General features: G+C 35.8%; 1 protein-coding gene across 1 annotated transcript in view; it reads left to right on the forward strand.

Annotated features, from left to right (window-relative positions):
• LOC102276917 (glycerophosphodiester phosphodiesterase domain-containing protein 4) overlaps positions 1-19337 on the forward strand; it is a 152020-nt gene that overhangs the window by 74327 nt on the left and 58356 nt on the right. The window contains exon 10 of the mRNA XM_005896942.2: positions 5075-5231. Coding sequence (XP_005897004.2) covers positions 5075-5231 — 157 coding nt within the window. The remainder of the gene's footprint in view (positions 1-5074; positions 5232-19337) is intronic.

Raw genomic sequence — 19337 nt, forward strand, 5'->3', positions numbered from 1 at the left:
TCAAACTCTTTTTATATTGTAAAACTGGATCTCTTACTCTTTAAATATCACTTTCAATCCTTCCTCCTCTTCCTCAGCCCCAGACCCTGGCAATCCCATTCTACTTTCCTCCTTTATGATTTTGATTACTCTAAGCACTTCGTATAAGTGGAATCATATAGTACTTTTTGTATATTACTGGCTTGTATCACTTAGCTTAAAGTCCTGAAGGTTTATTCATGTTGTAGCATATTGCAGGATTTCCCTCCTAAAAGGATGAATGATATTCTACTGTATGTATAATATACCACATAACATGGGTGCATAAATGCCTCATTGAGACCCAGCTTTCAGTTCTTTTGGTTGCTGGATCATATGGTAATTCCATTTTTAATTTTTTGAGGAATTGCCATTACTCTTTTCCAAATTGGCTGTACCACCTTGTGTTCCCACCAACAGTGTACAAGGGTTCCAGTTTCTCCACACTCTCACCAATAACAACAAACCTTATTGGTTTCTGCTTTTTGATAGGAGCCATCTTAATCTTTGTGAGGTGGCATCTCATTATAGTTGATTTACATTTCCCCAGTGATTAGTGATGTTGACTCCTTTTCATTTAATTATTTCCCAGTCCAAGTCTTTAGACAAATATGTAGTCAAGTCCTCTGCCCATTTTTGGATTGTTTGTTTTTGTTGTTGTTGAGATTTAGGACTTTTCTTTATATTCTGAATTTTAATCCCTTATCACACATATGACTTGCAAATATTTTCTGCTTGTTTATGGGATACCTTTTTAGGTTGTCAATAGTGTCTTTTGATGTATAACATTTTTTATTTTCACGAAGCCAATTTGCTTAAATTTTTGTTTTTGCTTCTAGTTTCGTCATCGTAGAAAAAAAAATTGCCGAATTCAATGTCATGATTTTTCCTCTATGTTTTCTTATAAGAACTTTAATGTTTTATTCCTTACATTAGGTTTTTTATTAATTTTGAGTTAATTTTTATATATGATATTAAGTAAAGGCCCAGTTTCATTCTTTTCATGTGACTATCCAAGTTTTCCTGACAATTTGTGGAAAAAGTTATCTTTTCCCTGTTGAACGGCCTTGGCAGTCCTGTCAAAAATCATTTGATCATATAAGTGGGGCTTTGTTTCTGGGCTGTCTACTCTATTGTTTTATTTGTCTGTCTTTGTGCCAGTACCATACTATTTTGATTGCTGTTGCTTTATAGTACATTTTGAAATCAGGAAATGTGAGTCCTCTGGTTTTGTTCTTCTTTTTCAAGATTGTTCTGGCTATTTGGGATCCTTGTGATTCCATGTGAATTTTAGGTTGAATGTTTCTATTTCTTAAATGTTACTGAGATTTTGTTACTAGGTTGCAGTGAATCTGTAGATTGCTTTGGGCAGTTTTGAGGTCTTAACAATGTGGTCTTTCAATCCATGAACATGGGATTGTCTCCATTTATATGTGTCCTCTCTCCTTTATTTCAGCTTGTGTTCTATACTTCACTGTGTTATCTTTTACCCCCTTTTATGTACTTTATTCTTTCACTAAATGGGTATTAACACAGTTGCTTTTGTAATTTCTTTTTCAGATTGTTCAATCTTAGTGTATAGAAATGCAACTGATTTTGTGTGTTGACTTTGTATCCTGCTGCTTTACTGAATTCATTTATTGGTTTTCTTTTCTGTATGTGTAATCTTAGAATTTTCTGTACGTGAGATAATATCATCTAAAAACAGAGGTTAATTTTATTTCTTTTCAGTCTGTATGTTCTTTATTTCCCTGTGTTGCCTAATTGCTCTGGCTAGAATTCCCAGGATTACTATGAATAGGGATTCCAAAAGCAGACATCCTTGCCTTGTTCTTAATCTTAGAGGAAAAGCTTTCAGTCTTTCACCATTGAGCACAGTGTTCACTCTGGATTTTTCATATATGTGTTTAATTATATTGGGATAGTTTCCTTCTTTTTATTCTTTTTAAAAATATTTATTTACTTGGCTGTGGCAGCTCTTAGTTGCACCATGCAGTATCTTGGATCTTTGTTGCAGCCTGCAGCATCCCCAGTTACCACATAGCAGATCCTTCATTGCAGCGTGTGAACTCCCAGTTGTAGCATGCGGGATCTAGCTGCTGGACCAGAGATTGAACCCCAGCCCTCTGCACTGGGAACACAGAGTCCCAGCCACTGGTCCTCCAGGGAAGTCCCGGGGTAGTTTCCTGCTGCTTCTAGTCTGTTTAGTATTTTTATCGTGAAAGGGCATAAAATTTTGTTAAATGCTTTCTCTGCATCAGTTGGGATTATCATTCCCCACCCTTTTATTCTATCAGTGTGGTGTATGACACTGATGGATTTTGATATGTTGAACTATCCTTGCATGTCAGAATAAATCCCACTTGGTCATGGTTTATAATCCTGTTATTACACTGCTGAGTATTTGCTAGTATTTGCTGAGTATTTGCTGAGTATTTGCTGGTATTTGCTGGTATTTTGTTGAGCATTTTTGCATCACTCTTCCTAAGGGATATTGATCTGTAGTTTCCTTTTTGGTAATGCTTGTCTAGCTTTGGTGTCTGGGTGACCTTAGACTCTTTACTTTTCTACAATCTTTTTTTAATCCCTTCCTCAGACTCAGTAACTTGCATTGTCCTATCTTCAAGTTCATTGATTTTTTTCTTCTGCCTTAAATTTGCTTTTGGATCCCTCTAGTCAATTTTTTATTTAGTTCTTCTACATTTTAGCTCCAGAATTTTTTTTCTGGTTTATTTTTAGTTTTTTTTTAATCTCTTTATTAATATGTCCATTTTATTCATATATTATTTTTTGACTTTATCCACAAATTCTTTGAGTATCTTTAACATGTAATATCTTTATTATGAGTACTCATACTCATAATATGAGTATACCTCATATGAGCTCTTTTTCAAAGATAGTTTCTGTTGATTTAACTTTTGCCTTTGAGTGGACTGTACTTTCCTATTTTTTTATGTCTTGTAGTTCTGGAGGAGTTGAAAACTTATAAGACTGTATTACAATAATTCTTAACGTGTGTGTGTGTGTGTGTACTCTTATATTTATCACTTTTCATATATATTAATATTCTTGGATATATTGGTACATACATTTTATGAAATTTGGAGATTTTTTAAACTTTCATTTCCTCAAATGTTTTTCCTGTTCACCCCCTCCTCTTAGGACTCTATCATACATATATAATTTGGATAAATTCTATTCCTACATTTGAAAATCCATTGATCTTTACATCATCTGTAATAACTAATCTGCTGATAATTTCATCCAATGAAATTTTCATTTCAGTTATTATTTCAGCTCTGGAATTTCCTTTATTTTTATTTCTTATAGTTATGTCTTCATTATGTTCATATCTTACATCTGTTTTATACATTATTTATATTTATGTTTTATATAATTTATAATCCTTATTTATTAATTTTATTACCCCTTTCATTTCCAAGTTTGCCATCATTAGATAATTTCTCCTGATTATAGGTAAGTTATTCTGTTTCTTTACCTGTCAAGTAAATTTTGTTTACATACTGCACTTTGTGATTTTACCATGTTGGTTACTAAAATTTCTTGTTCTCCTTCAAAGAATTTTAGACTTTCTGTAGCAGGCAGTTAAGTTGATTTGGAAATTAGTTAAATTCTTTGGAGGCTTGCTTTTAAGCTCTTTAGTGGAAGTTCTACAGTCATTCTAGTTCTAAATTATCCCCATTTCAAAAGTGTTGCCCTCTGGAGTCTCTAGAGAATGCCTGAGTAACTATTGACATCTGTTCATTCTCACTGGATAGACTTTGAATAATTCACACACCTAGTAGGAGGTGTCCAAATTGTCTTAGAAATTTCTGGTAATTTTTCTTTTCCTTGATCTTGGCAAGCTTCAGAGAATTTTACTCTGCAAAGGTACACTTGATATATAGTCATAAACTGAAGGAAAATCTTTATGTATTTCCCTAACAATCTTCTTTTTAGCATAGCTCAATTCCCTATGGAACTCTAGTCCACAAAGTCTCTTGACCTGTCCTCCATCTGACTTTTTTTTTTTCTCTTTTCACACAATTTCTGGGTCCCTTTTAGAGTTTTCTTCCCAGTAGTACAGTCTAGTATTCACCTGCAAGACAAAAGCCTGGAGAATGGTAGAGCCTACTTATTTGTTTACCTTTTCTCCAAGACCATCATACTGTGCTCCCTGTTGTCCATTGGCTGAAAAAATTATTGCCTTATTATGTCAAGTTTTCTAGTGGTTTATGGGAAGGATGTTAAGTTTCCATCCTGTTACTCTCTCATAGCCATTACAGAGTTCACTTCTTAGTTCTCTCTTTAGAAGAGAGATTCTCAAGATTCTTCAAGGTAAATATCAGAAAATATTTTTAATGAGATATAAATATATCTCATTAAATGAGATATTAATGAGATATTAAATGAGATAAAAATATCAAAAATATTTTTTTAATGAGAAAAGAAGAGAGATTCTCAAGGTAAATATTGAGAAAAAAATATTTTTTAATGAGAAAAGAAGAGAGATTCTCAAGGTAAATATTGAGAAAAAAGAAGAGAGATTCTCAAGATTCTTCAAGGTAAATATCAGGAAACAAAACCAGGATCTTTTCTAATAACACCATCTGATGTGAAGTGTCTGGGGCAAGAAATACTCATGGCAGGTGCCTAGCTGGAGAATAGGCCAGAAAAACACAAGAAGATTGCCCGAGTGCCTACTTACTATGACTCTGAGGCCCACAAGGCCTTGCCCCATCCTCACCCCATTCACTTTACATCCACATCACTTCTGTACCTGTCTTTTTCTCCATTCTGAAAATTTCATGCATAGAGAAGTTATTCTTTCATCATAAACATTATTATTATGCACCAGAAAAGGTTTATCCCTAAGACATTAAAATATTGACATCAACTATGACTTACTGGTACGTAGTCCTTTGATGAGAGTTGGGTTGGAGTAAGGAACCCTAGTAAGACTTGTGAACTTGATGGACTTTCTAAGAACCCTATCTACCAAGATAATTGAATTCAATATATTGATCCTTTCTCCTGTTTTCCCCTCTGCCTGCAGCTTGGATAAGGTGCCTTTTCTCATGCATGATTATGACTTGAGAAGAACAACCAATATCTTGGATGTCATGCCAAATGCTTCCCACGAACACAGTAGCTTTTTTAATTGGGATTTCCTGTCAACTCTGAATGCAGGCAAATGGTTTTCAGGTTCATGGGTAAGACATATTTCTTGGGTCCAAAACCCTGCATTTACTCTCTCTTGTATGGTCATGTGCTACTCCTGGAGATAAATACAGTGTGTACATCTGTAATCTTGATGCAAGTGTGAAGGTTTCTACTTGAAAGAGTTGGAGAACATTTCATGCAAAGGTACCATTTGAGCTAAAATAAGATCATTTTTAAGGGGAACCAAGGGCAATGAGGAGAAGGTAATGCCACCCCACTACAGTACTCTTGCCTGGAAAATCCCATGGATGGAGGAGCCTGCTAGGCTGCAGTCCATGGGGTCGCTAAAAGTCGGACACGACTGAGAGACTTCTCTTTAACTTTTCACTTTCATACATTGGAGAAGGAAGTGGCAACCCACTGCAGTGTTCTTGCCTGGAGAGTCCCAGGGATGGGGGAGCCTCGTGGGAGGCCGTCTATGGGATTGCACAGAGTCGGACACGACTGAAGCAATTTAGCAGCAGCAGCAGCAGCAGCAACAAGGGCAATGATAGTGATTTGTTTGAGATTATACCATAATGGACAAGAGGGGATATGGAGTATGTGTGTGTGTGTGTGTGTGTGTGTGTATGAGTGTGTAAGAAAGAAGGGAAGAAGTGGTAGGGAGGAGAAGGGAGAGAGAGATTGAGAGAAGAATCAGGAAAATATGTTATAAGAAGACTATAGCAGTGCCTAAATAACAAGTTAGAGAGTTTAGAATTATCCTGAGTATTTTAAATGGGTAAAACAAAAGGTCAAATTTGCATGTGATGAAAGTCAAGCCTGACTTTCTCAGAATTATTTTCCAAATAGTTAAGACAACAAATTACATTTTCCAGGTTATCATATGTCTAGAGGGAATCCACACAAACTAGGTTTTATCAATCAGATATACTCATTTTTTAAAAAAATAATTATTTTAATTGAAGGCTAATTTACAATATTGTGGTGGTTTTTGCATTTTGAGTCTTTGTTTTTGAAAGCAAATATATGAGAAGCAAGCATTCATATTACTAGCACCTATGGCAGCAAAGCTAGGATAGTTGGGGGCAGCTGTAATAATAGCTCTCCTATCAGGTAATAGTGTAATTAGGGAAACAAACTTTGAAATACTTTTGGTTATGTACTAGGAATTTTATTTATATTTAATGTTAATCTAGAGGACAAATTTAATCTTTTTTCATAATAAAAATATGAAAAGTAAACAATTATGTGAGGGTAGATTTATCCACTTCAAATTCATTCTATTAACTAGTGTTAATATAAGGAATAGCTGAAGATTGATGTGTAATGATTGTATCACTTTAGAATACTTATTTTCATATGAGTACATAGTCTATAAGCACTGTTACCATATATGAAAGTAATGGGATCAATTTGATATGGGTTTCAGTATGGGTTTCTGTGTGTAGGCTCTGTATATATCTCATCATACATGAATGGACAACAGAAACTAGAGATACTTCATTAGAATGTATGTATATATTGTCTTAGTTAGCCATAGATAATGTTTTGTCACCCCACTCCAATACTGTTGCCCAGAAAATCCCATGGATGGAGGAGCCTGGTAGGCTGCACTCCATAGGGTCACACAGAGTCGGACACAACTGAAGTGACTTGGCAGCAGCAGCAATGTTTTGTCAAATGCATGTTCCAGATGAAAAGAATATTACTGTATCTACATGGCTGGTAAAAGTCACACTGGTAAGTGGTGTGATTGGATATGTTATTGTAATAAATTTCGGTGGCTTCTTTTAGGATTAACGGCTTCCTATCAGCATATTTAGATGGTATGCTTGCAGAGCTTTGTTTTGCTATTGCTTTGGCTACTGAGGAGTATCCTGAGACCTCAGCTTCAAATATGGTTATCTGAGTGCAAGTAATAGTTATTCAGTCATGTCTAACTCTTTGCGACCCCATGGACTGTAGCCTACCAGACTCCAGATTTGACTGTGGAACTTTCTTTGCTTGCATGCTGTGTGTTCACAGGTGGTCAGAGTGATGATAGCACATAATTTAAAGATTTGGATGTTTGGATAATTTTCCATAGCAAGATAAATTGGTTTTCTTTGTGAAATGTATTCTGGGTTGTTCTTCATTTGGATGGGTATCATTATGGATTGATATGGTGGTGAGTTGATGATTGTTAGTATATTTGTTCTTCTTGAGATTTCTTGTGAAAATTAAGTTGTTAATCTGATCAATAGTGAAATAAAAATAGATACAGAAATTTTAGGAGTTGTCCCTGGAAACAGCTGAGTTCCCCTTTCTCCAGTAAAACCAACCTTTGTGTGGAACATTTTATATCCTTTTTGAAAGTATAAATCTCAAAATTAGAGATATAATTCTCATACATATAGATAGTAAGCAGAGTATAAGTTTTAATTAACACATTAATGTAGGAACAAAAAGGATGGCAAAACCCACTCAAAAGAAAAGTGAGAAACCAACATGCAAATACTCAGTACAACAAAGTAATGCTGAAATTACATTGCTAAGTTGGATACAAATCTAGTGTATTATTTTGGTTAATATACTCTATGACAGTACAGTTTACTTTTAGAGTTCTCTATCAAAACTCATTTGCATCTTGACTGGACAAAAATATTTTCCTCTTTATCAGTTTTATAGAAGTCAACATCTAACTTTATATTGTCTGCCCCTAATTAATAGTAAATAATTCAAAGAAAGGTACATTCCCCTAAGAGTCCAATGACACTTAGGTGTGCCTGGTAAGAAAAAATGCTACTCTAATACTGGAGGGTTCAACAAGTCTTAATTCTGAGTTTTGAATAATTTAGGCCCTCTCTTGTGATCATAAATAAACTCTAGATTATTTAGAGGCTGGTCTTGTTGTGATTTTGTATTATTTGGCTCTATTGACTTATATCAGTGCAGTTAAAAGGGTCAGTTAACGCACATAAAGTTCCTTGTATAATTAGCAAATCTGGAGTCAGATTGTGTTAAACAACTACTAAGGCTATTAAATGAGGTTCTGTCTAGAGAGTATATAGAGAATCTAGAATTCCTCTTTTAATAGTCCCTATCATTCCAGAGCTCTTTTTCTCACCACTACTTTAAAAATTGGAAGTTCACTTGAACCAGTTTTCACATGTATAGCTACAAATATGGGCAAATTTCTCTCTCCTTTTCCTGCTCATCACTGATCTTTCTTACTACCTGTAATGCTGAGACAGTGTGCAACGAGGGACACCATACAGTTTGCCTAGGAAGGCGTGTAGGCATTGGTTCCAAATACCAATTGTATGTGTATCCTTAGTTGGGGACTGGGGGCTTGTCATACCAGATTGAATGACATGTAATCTCAAATATGCTCTTCAGATATGATGTTGACAACACAATTTTTCCAGTTATATCCAGTGTAAAGGGGGGCATATTTCTATTCAATTTATGTAGATGACTGCATTGCCCTGAAACATAGTGATTCAGTAAAAAGAATTTGTACCTGAATTCAGAGACATGGTGAGAACAAGTTACTAAATATTGGGTTGGCAAAAGCTCCTTCAGTTGTTAAATAAAAATGAAACACGTATTTTTCATTTTTACCAAGGTGTTTATTGAACATCATATTGACCTTTTTGTCCCACTACCTTCTGCCATTTTTCTGGCAACTTTGTAATTCTATCTTCCAAAACTTTTCGTCTTTTTGAACAAAGAACTCTTCCTTATGCAGTCTTTCAGGGAATTGAATTTTTTTCCACTAAAAGAATTTTGTGAAGACCAAAATCAATGGAAATCCAAAGGCACAATGTCTGGTGAATATGACAGTTGAATCAGAACTTGCCAGCCAAGCTGTAACAGTTTTTGCCTGATCATCAAATAAACATGCAGTCTTATGTTACACTGTTGGAAGATTATTTTCTGTTGACTAATTCTGGATGCCTTTCATTGAATGCTGCTTTCAGTTAGTCTAACTGAGAGCAGTGCTTGTTGGAATTTATTGTTTGCTTTTCCTGAAGAAATTCATATTGGAGGACTCCCTTTGAAACCCACTATATACACAACATCACTTTCTATGGGTGAGGGCCAGCTTTTGGTGTGTTTGATGGTGGTTCATTTTGCTTATGCTTGATCTCTTCCATTCCACATTATTGTACAGTATCCACTTTTCATAATCCATCACAATTGGTTTTAGGGAATGTTTTTGTTATGTTTAAGTAGAGAGTTGTATGAAATATTTTCAAGAAGATCCTTTTCATGTAACTTATGTAGAACCCAAGTATCAAAGCAATAAACATAATCAAGTTAGTGAAAATGATTTTGAGTGCTTGATTTGGATATTTTGAGTATGTTGGCTATCTCTTTGTGGTGTAACTTTGTTCTTAATTAATATCTTGATTTGATTGCTATCAATTTCAACTAGTCTCCAGTCCAGTGAGAAATCTCCAGCACTAAATTTCGCAAACCACTTTTGACATGTTCCATCAGTCACAGCACCTTCTCCATACACTGTGCATTTTTTGGGGGCGTGTTTCAGTTGTGCTTTTGCCTTTCTTGAAATAATAGAAGTATAATATGCTGAAATTTTTGCTTTTTTGATTCCATCTTCCATATTAAAATGGCCACACAATTTCTGCATGATTCAGGGAACTCAGATCTGGTGCTCTGTAACAACATGGAGGGATGGGATGGGGTGGGAGGTGGAGGGAGGTTCATGAGGGAGGATACATATGTAATGCCTATGACTGATTCATGCTGCTATGTGGCAGAAAACAGCACAATTTAAAAAAGTTATTATGCTGGATTAAAAATAAAATAGCCACACAAAAAGTCACCAATTTTTATAAGTTTTAAAAAAATGCACACTGATATGACAGCAGTCACAATAGAAGCTAAGAAAATTGTTTTGAATGAAGTTAAAGGCAGTTAATTGTTTCTAGAGCCATCTTATGAGAAAAGACCAATGAACCTTTTGGCCACCCCAATGTTTATTATGTCATGCCTTCTTGATATTTTTGCCCTTTTATCATTACATCATGACTTTCTTTGTACCTTGTTATCATTTTGCCTTGAGATTTATTTTTTGGGGGCATAAGCATGACTATACCTGCTTTATTTTATTTACCATTCGCTTGGAATATCAGCTTCAGTTCTTTCTCTTTTTTTTGTTTTGTTTTGTTTTGTTTTTTTATTTATTTGTTTTGTTTTAAATTTTATTTTATTTTTAAACTTTACATAATTGTATTAGTTTTGCCAAATATCAAAATGAATCCGCCACAGGTATACATGTGTTCCCCATCCCGAACCCTCCTCCCTCCTCCCTCCCCATACCATCCCTCTGGGCTGTCCCGGTGCACCAGCCCCAAGCATCCAGCATCGTGCATCGAACCTGGACTGGCAACTCGTTTCCTACATGATATTTTACATGTTTCATTGCCATTCTCCCAAATCTTCCCACCCTCTCCCTCTCAGTTCTTTCATTTTGAGTCTGTATGTGTCTTTAGAATTGAAACGAGTGTCCTGAAGACACCATGCAGTTCAGTCTTGATTTTTAATCCATCCCACCACCCCGTGCCTTTTGATTTGGTGAGTTCAATCCATTTACATCTCAGATGATTGTTGATATATAAGAACATACTACTGCGAGTTTGTCTTTTGTCTTTTGACTGTTTCATATCTCCATTGTTTCTTTTTACTTGTGCTTCTGTCTTTTCAATTGGTGATTTTCCATGCTTGTTTGCTCGGTTTTCCTCTTTATGTTTGCTGTCTGTGCTCTAGATTTTTGTTTTCTGAGTACTATGAGGTTTGCATAGAAAATCTTTCTCATAGTTTGAATAGGTCTTTTCCTGTTGATAGCAATTTATCTTAATTTGCTGTCCTCCCTTTTTATATTTTTACTGTAGAAATTCTGTCTCTTTATTCTGTGAGTTTGTTACACATTGTGGTAGCTATAGTTATTTTCAAAAGTCTTTCCTTTAATCTTTATGTTTAATGTTTACCACTTTACTCTAAACTAGAGTTATAGTTTTCTCCCTTAACTGAGAGCTGTGTATACTTTTATATTCTCATTTCAGGTGGAAGAGCTCCTGTCAGCATTTCTTGTAAGGCAGATTTAGTGGTGAAGAACTCTTTCAGCTTTGTTTGTCTGGGAGAGCCTGAATTTCTCCTTTATATCTAAAGAATAACTTTGTTAGATTATTATTTGTTAGAGTATTCTGGGCAAGCATTTAAAAATCTTTCAATACTTTCAGTATGTCATTCCACTCTTTCCTGGCCTATCGAGTTGTTGCTGGTAGTCTAATTGGGGGTTCCTTTGGGCAATACTTAATTTCCCTCCCTGGTTTCCTTTATTTATCACTGACCCTGACACCTTGATTATAATGTGTCTTGGAGAAGGTCATCTTACACTGAGATGAGGTGATCTATTAGCTTTGTGGATTTGTACCTGGATTTGTCCAAAGACAAAGACCTGGATTTGTCCAGGTTTTTGCCCAGATTTGGGAAGTCTTCAGCTATTACTTCTTTACATAAATGCTGTGCCCCCTTTTCCTTCTCTTGGTTTGGTAGGTACACCCATTATCTGTATTTTGCTGTCCTAATGAATGTGATAATGTTTCTTCACTTTTTAAAAAATCTTATTTCTCTCTCCTCTTCCACCTGAAACATTTGTAGATTCCTTTCTTCCAGGTCATGTATTCTTTCATTTGATTTGTTCTATTTCAAAGATTTTCTCATGAATTCTTCATTGTATTTGTTGGGTTCTTAAGCTCCAGAATTTGGGTTTGGTCTTTTTTAAGAATTGAAAAATTCCCAAAATTAAAACACACAGAGACACCTCTAAATAACCCATAGAGAAAGTGGGAAGTCTCAGAGAAAATTAGATTTATTTTGAATTGAATATACAAAAAATACAACATTGGGACTCCCCTGGTGGTCCAGTTACCAGTTCAGGGAACCCAGGTTTGATCCCTGGTCTGAGAAGATCCCACATGCCCTGGAGCAGCTAAGCCATATTTGCCATAACTGCTGAGCCCATGTACCGCAGCTACTGAAGCCTGCATGCCTAGAGCCTGTGCTTGACAATGGAAAGCCACTGCAATGAGAAGCTCGTCCACTGCAAAGAAGAGTAGCCCCCCTTTGCTGCAATTAGAGAAGGCCTGTGCTGAAGATGCAGCACAGCCAAAAATAAATAAAATATTTTTAAAATTTGGTGGAATGCAACTACGGCAGTGATTAGAGAAAACCTCCTAGGATTATCTGTTTATATTAGGAAAGAAGAATCTCAATCAAAAATCTAAGCTTCCTCTTTGATAAGCTAGAAAAAGAGGGTCAAATTTAACTTGTAGTAATCAGAAGAGAAAAAAAAAAATAAATGGCATAAATCGGTGAAATGGGAACAGAGAAAAAGAAAACATAAATGAAACAAAACCTTATTCTTCAAAGAGATCAACAAAATTGATAAACATCTGGTCAATTGACTAAGACAAAAAGAGGAATTTTTGTCAAAAAATTGTGTTGACAAAAACACAAATTTCCAATATTGGGAAGGAAAGAATGTGCTTTAGTATAGACCCTCTAGTCATTACCAAAGGTAATAATGAAAGTGAACAGTGGAGCTGGCTCACATTGGCTCACAAGAACGAAATATTACATTTCAGATCTTTCAGAACCAGTTGTTAATCCAGTTATGAAATTGGGCATGGTGGTAGTATTTAAGTAACAAAAGTTGGCAAACTCTATAAATCAGGTCTTTATATTCCTGGAGAGCCCTTTGCATACTATAGTCTAGGAACAACACCATGCACATAAATCTGCTAGTTTGGATGAAATGGAACAATTCTCTGTATCATGAAAATTCAATTAACAATCAAGTTAAGAAAAAAAAAAAAAAGAATTTTATTTGAGCCAAACTACCACACAATTGCACTCATCTCACACGCTAGTAAAGTAATGCTCAAAATTCTCCAAGCCAGGCTTCAGCAATATGTGAATCGTGAACTTCCAGATGTTCAACTGGTTTTAGAAAAGGCAGAGGAACCAGAGATCAAATTGCCAACATCCACTGGATCATGGAAAAAGGAAGAGAGTTCCAGAAAAACATCTATTTCTGCTTTATTGACTATGCCAAAGCCTTTGACTGTGTGGATCACAATAAACTGTGGGAAATTCTTCAAGAGATGGAAATACCAGACCATCTGACCTGCCTCTTGAGAAACCTGTATGCAGATCAGGAAGTAACAGTTAGAACTGGACATGGAAAAACAGACTGGTTCCAAATAAGAAAAGGAGTACATCAAGGCTATATATTGTCACCCTGCTTATTTAACTTCTATGCAGTGTACATCATGATAAACGCTGGGCTGGAAGAAGCACAGCTGGAATCAAGATTGCTGGGAGAAATATCAATAACTTCAGATATGCAGATGACACCACCCTTATGGCAGAAAATGAAGAGGAACTAAAAAGCCTCTTGATGAAAGCGAAAGAGGAGAGTGAAAAAGTTCTATAATAGTCCGTTGTGGATAATACATCCTTAAATAAATATTATTTCAATAAAAAAAAAAAAGCTCAACATTCAGAAAACTAAGATCATGGCATCTGGTCCCATCACTTCATGGCAAATAGATGGGGAAACAGTGGAAACTTGATTTTTGGGGGGCCCCAAAATCACTGCAGATGGTGATTGCAGCCATGAAATTAAAAGACGCTTACTCCTTGGAAGGAAAGTTATGACCAACCTAGATAGAATATTAAAAAACAGATATTACTTTGCCTACAAAGGTCCGTCTAGTCAAGGCTATGGTTTTTCCAGTGGTCATGGATGTGAAAGTTGGACTTGAAGAAAGCTGAGCACTGAAGAATTGATGCTTTTGAACTGTGGTGTTGGAGAAGACTCTTTTTTTTTTTTATTTTATTCTTCCAATTTTATTTTATTTTTAAACTTTACATAATTGTATTAGTTTTGCCAAATATCAAAATGAATCCGCCACAGGTATACATGTGTTCCCCATCCCGAACCCTCCTCCCTCCTCCCTCCCCATACCATCCCTCTGGGCCGTCCCAGTGCACCAGCCCCAAGCATCCAGCATCATGCATCGAACCTGGACTGGCAACTCGTTTCCTACATGATATTTTACATGTTTCATTGCCATTCTCTCAAATCTTCCCACCCTCTCCCTCTCCCACAGAGTCCATAAGAAGAAGAAGATATAACAATTATAAATATATATGCACCCAACACAGGAGCACCACAGTACGTAAGACAAATGCTAACAAGTATGAAAGGAGAAATTAACAATAACACAATAATAGTGGGAGACTTTAATACCCCACTTACACCTATGGATACATCAACTAAACAGAAAATTAACAAGGAAACACAAACTTTAAACGATACAATAGACCAGTTAGACCTAATTGATATCTATAGGTCATTTCATCCCAAAACAATGAATTTCACCTTTTTCTCAAGCGCACATGGAACCTTCTCCAGGATAGATCACATCCTGGGCCATAAAGCTAGCCTTGGTAAATTCAAAAAATAGAAATCATTCCAAGCATTTTTTCTGACCACAATGCAGTAAGATTAGATCTCAATTACAGGAGAAAAACTATTAAAAATTCCAACATATGGAGGCTGAACAACACGCTGCTGAATAACCAACAAATCACAGAAGAAATCAAAAAGAAATCAAAATTTGCATAGAAACGAATGAAAATGAAAACACAACAACCCAAAACCTGTGGGACACGGTAAAAGCAGTCCTAAGGGGAAAGTTCATAGCAATACAGGCACACCTCAAGAAACAAGAAAAAGTCAAATAAATAACCTAACTCTACACCTAAAGCAACTAGAAAAGGAAGAAATGAAGAACCCCAGGGTTAGTAGAAGGAAAGAAATCTTAAAAATTAGGGCAGAAATAAATGCAAAAGAAACAAAAGAGACCATAGCAAAAATCAACAAAACCAAAAGCTGGTTCTTTGAAAGGATAAATAAAATTGACAAACCATTAGCCAGACTCATCAAGAAACAAAGGGAGAAAAATCAAATCAACAAAATTAGAAACGAAAATGGAGAGATCACAACAGACAACACAGAAATACAAAGGATCATAAGAGACTACTATCAACAATTATATGCCAATAAAATGGACAACGTGGAAGAAATGGACAAATTCTTAGAAAAGTACAACTTTCCAAAACTGGACCAGGAAGAAATAGAAAATCTTAACAGACCCATCACAAGCATGGAAATTGAAACTGTAATCAAAAATCTTCCAGCAAACAAAAGCCCCGGTCCAGACGGCTTCACAGCTGAATTCTACCAAAATTTAGAGAAGAGCTAACACCTATCCTGCTCAAACTCTTCCAGAAAATTGCAGAGGAAGGTAAACTTCCAAACTCATTCTATGAGGCCACCATCACCCTAATACCAAAACCTGACAAAGATCCCACAAAAAAGAAAACTACAGGCCAATATCACTGATGAACATAGATGCAAAAATCCTTAACAAAATTCTAGCAATCAGAATCCAGCAACACATTAAAAAGATCATACACCATGATCAAGTGGGCTTTATCCCAGGGATGCAAGGATTCTTCAATATCCATAAATCAATCAATGTAATACACCACATTAACAAATTGAAAAATAAAACCATATGATTATCTCAATAGATGCAGAGAAAGCCTTTGACAAAATTCAACATCCATTTATGATAAAAACTCTCCAGAAAGCAGGAATAGAAGGAACATACCTCAACATAATAAAAGCTATATATGACAAACCCACTGCAAACATTATCCTCAATGGTGAAAAATTGAAAGCATTTCCTCTAAAGTCAGGAACAAGACAAGGGTGCCCACTTTCACCATTACTATTCAACATAGTTTTGGAAGTTTTGGCCACAGCAATCAGAGCAGAAAAAGAAATAAAAGGAATCCAAATTGGAAAAGAAGAAGTAAAACTCTCACTATTTGCAGATGACATGATCCTCTACATAGAAAACCCTAAAGACTCCACCAGAAAATTACTAGAACTAATCAATGACTATAGTAAAGTTGCAGGATATAAAATCAACACACAGAAATCCCTTGCATTCCTATACACTAATAATGAGAAAACAGAAAGAGAAATTAAGGAAACAATTCCATTCACCATTGCAACGAAAAGAATAAAATACTTAGGAATATATCTACCTAAAGAAACTAAAGACCTATATATAGAAAACTATAAAACACTGGTGAAAGAAATCAAAGAGGACACTAATAGATGGAGAAATATACCATGTTCATGGATTGGAAGAATCAATATAGTGAAAATGAGTATACTACCCAAAGCAATTTATAGATTCAACGCAATCCCTATCAAGCTACCAACAGTATTCTTCACAGAGCTAGAACAAATAATTTCACAATTTGTATGGAAATACAAAAAACCTCGAATAGCCAAAGCGATCTTGAGAAAGAAGAATGGAACTGGAGGAATCAACCTACCTGACTTCAGGCTCTACTACAAAGCCACAGTTATCAAGACAGTATGGTACTGGCACAAAGACAGAAATATTGATCAATGGAATAAAATAGAAAGCCCAGAGATAAATCCACGCACATATGGACACCTTATCTTCGACAAAGGAGGCAAGAATATACAATGGATTAAAGACAATCTCTTTAACAAATGGTGCTGGGAAATCTGGTCAACCACTTGTAAAAGAATGAAACTGGACCACTTTCTAACACCATACACAAAAATAAACTCAAAATGGATTAAAGATCTAAACCTAAGACCAGAAACTATAAAACTCCTAGAGGAGAACATAGGCAAAACACTCTCTGACATACATCACAGCAGGATCCTCTATGACCCACCTCCCAGAATATTGGAAATAAAAGCAAAAATAAACAAATGGGACCTAATTAACCTTAAAAGCTTCTGCACATCAAAGGAAACTATTAGCAAGGTGAAAAAGACAGCCTTCAGAATGGGAGAAAATAATAGCAAATGAAGCAACCGACAAACAACTAATCTCAAAAATATACAAGCAACTCCTACAGCTCAACTCCAGAAAAATAAACGACCCAATCAAAAAATGGGCCAAAAAGAACTAAATAGACATTTCTCCAAAAAGACATACAGATGGCTAACAAACACATGAAAAGATGCTCAACATCACTCATTATCAGAGAAATGCAAATCAAAACCACTATGAGGTACCATTTCACACCAGTCAGAATGGCTGCGATCCAAAAGTCTACAAATAATAAATGCTGGAGAGGGTGTGGAGAAAAGGGAACCCTCTTACACTGTTGGTGGAATGCAAACTAGTACAGCCACTATGGAGAACAGTGTGGAGATTCCTTAAAAACTGGAAATAGAACTGCCTTATGATCCAGCAACCCCACTGCTGGGCATACATACTGAGGAAACCAGAAGGGAAAGAGACACGTGTACCCCAATGTTCATCGCAGCACTGTTTATAATAGCCAAGACATGGAAGCAACCTAGATGTCCATCAGCAGATGAATGGATAAGAAAGCTGTGGTACATATACACAATGGAGTATTACTCAGCCATTAAAAAGAATACATTTGAATCAGTTCTAATGAGGTGGATGAAACTGGAGCCTATTATACAGAGTGAAGTAAGCCAGAAGGAAAAACATAAATACAGTATACTAACGCACATATATGGAATTTAGAAAGATGGTAACAATTACCCGGTTATGCGAGACAGCAAAAGAGACACTGGAGAAGACTCTTGAGAGTCCCTTGGACTGCAAGGAGATCCAACCAGTCCATTCTAAAGGAGATCAGTCCTGGGTGTTCTTTGGAAGGAGTGATGGTAAAGCTGAAACTCCAATACTTTGGCCACCTCATGTGAAGAGTTGACTCATTGGAAAAGACTCCGATGCTGGGAGAGATTGGGGGCAGGAGGAAAAGGGGATGACAGAGGATGAGATGGCTGGATGGCATCACCAACTCAATGGACATGAATTTGAGTGAACTCCGGGAGTTGGTGATGGACAGGGAGGCCTGGCGTGCTGGGATTCGTGGGGTCGCAAAGAGTCAGACAGACTGAGCGACTGAACTGAACTGAACTGAACTGAAGATTATAAACCAGGAGACAGACTCTCAGAAGCTCTGAGAACTATTGCAGTGGTTGACGTTGAAGACACAATCATATATGTTTATGAGACAAATGATCATACATCAAAATGACATGCTGACATTTTACTTCAATTCCACAAAGATAAATAGTCCAGATAAGCACATATAAAGTGAGTAGCAAGTCACTGTGAACCCTTACAGAGTTGAGAAAGAAAGCAAATCTTTTAAGAAGTTACATTGGTAACATCAGAAGAAAAGCAAAAAACGATCTTTACAGCTGAGCAGGCATTCCTACCTTTGAGGAGATCTGGTAGATGTACAAGGCAGATGCACACTGTATGTTAAAAGAGTGGGGTGGGGGGGAAGGAGGCCCAGGAAAGAGCATTATATCCTTAAATTTTCTTTTCTTGCCTTAAAATACAAAATTTTATCTTTTGAAAAACTCAATAAGAAATATATAACCTAAACAGTGTTATATATCTATTAAAGAAACTGAGTTTGTAGTGTAAAAAGTTCCAACAGAAAATTCCAGGTGCACTTGTGCTCATTGGTGAATTCTACCATGTGTAGAAGAAAAACAAATTATACTGATTCCATAAGTATCTTCTAGAAAATCCAACAAGAGAGGATAATTCCTTGTGTAAATTAGATAAGCCCAGTATTTCTCTGATAACAAATACGTAAAAAGGCATTTTAAGAAATCTGAAGACTGATACCCCTCATGAATATAGATAGAAATATCCTCAAAAATTCCAACAATATGTAAAAAGCAGAATGGATCAAAGGTATTTTTTCCCATGACAGTGCAAGGTTGGTGTTTACAGTTTAAAAATGAATGACTTTTTTATCATGTTAACATACACAAAGAAGAAAGTCATATAATCTCAATACATGCAGAAAGATCATTTGATAAAATTCAACTCTGTTCTTTTTTTAAAAAAACTGTATATTAAAAATAGAAACTTTTTAAACTTGTTAGAGGTAATCTATTATATACTTATAGCTGTCATTATACTAGTGGTGAAAGACTGAATTAATTCATTTTC

This window comes from Bos mutus, chromosome 29, assembly GCF_027580195.1.
Source record: "Bos mutus isolate GX-2022 chromosome 29, NWIPB_WYAK_1.1, whole genome shotgun sequence".
NCBI classification, from domain to species: domain Eukaryota; kingdom Metazoa; phylum Chordata; class Mammalia; order Artiodactyla; family Bovidae; genus Bos; species Bos mutus.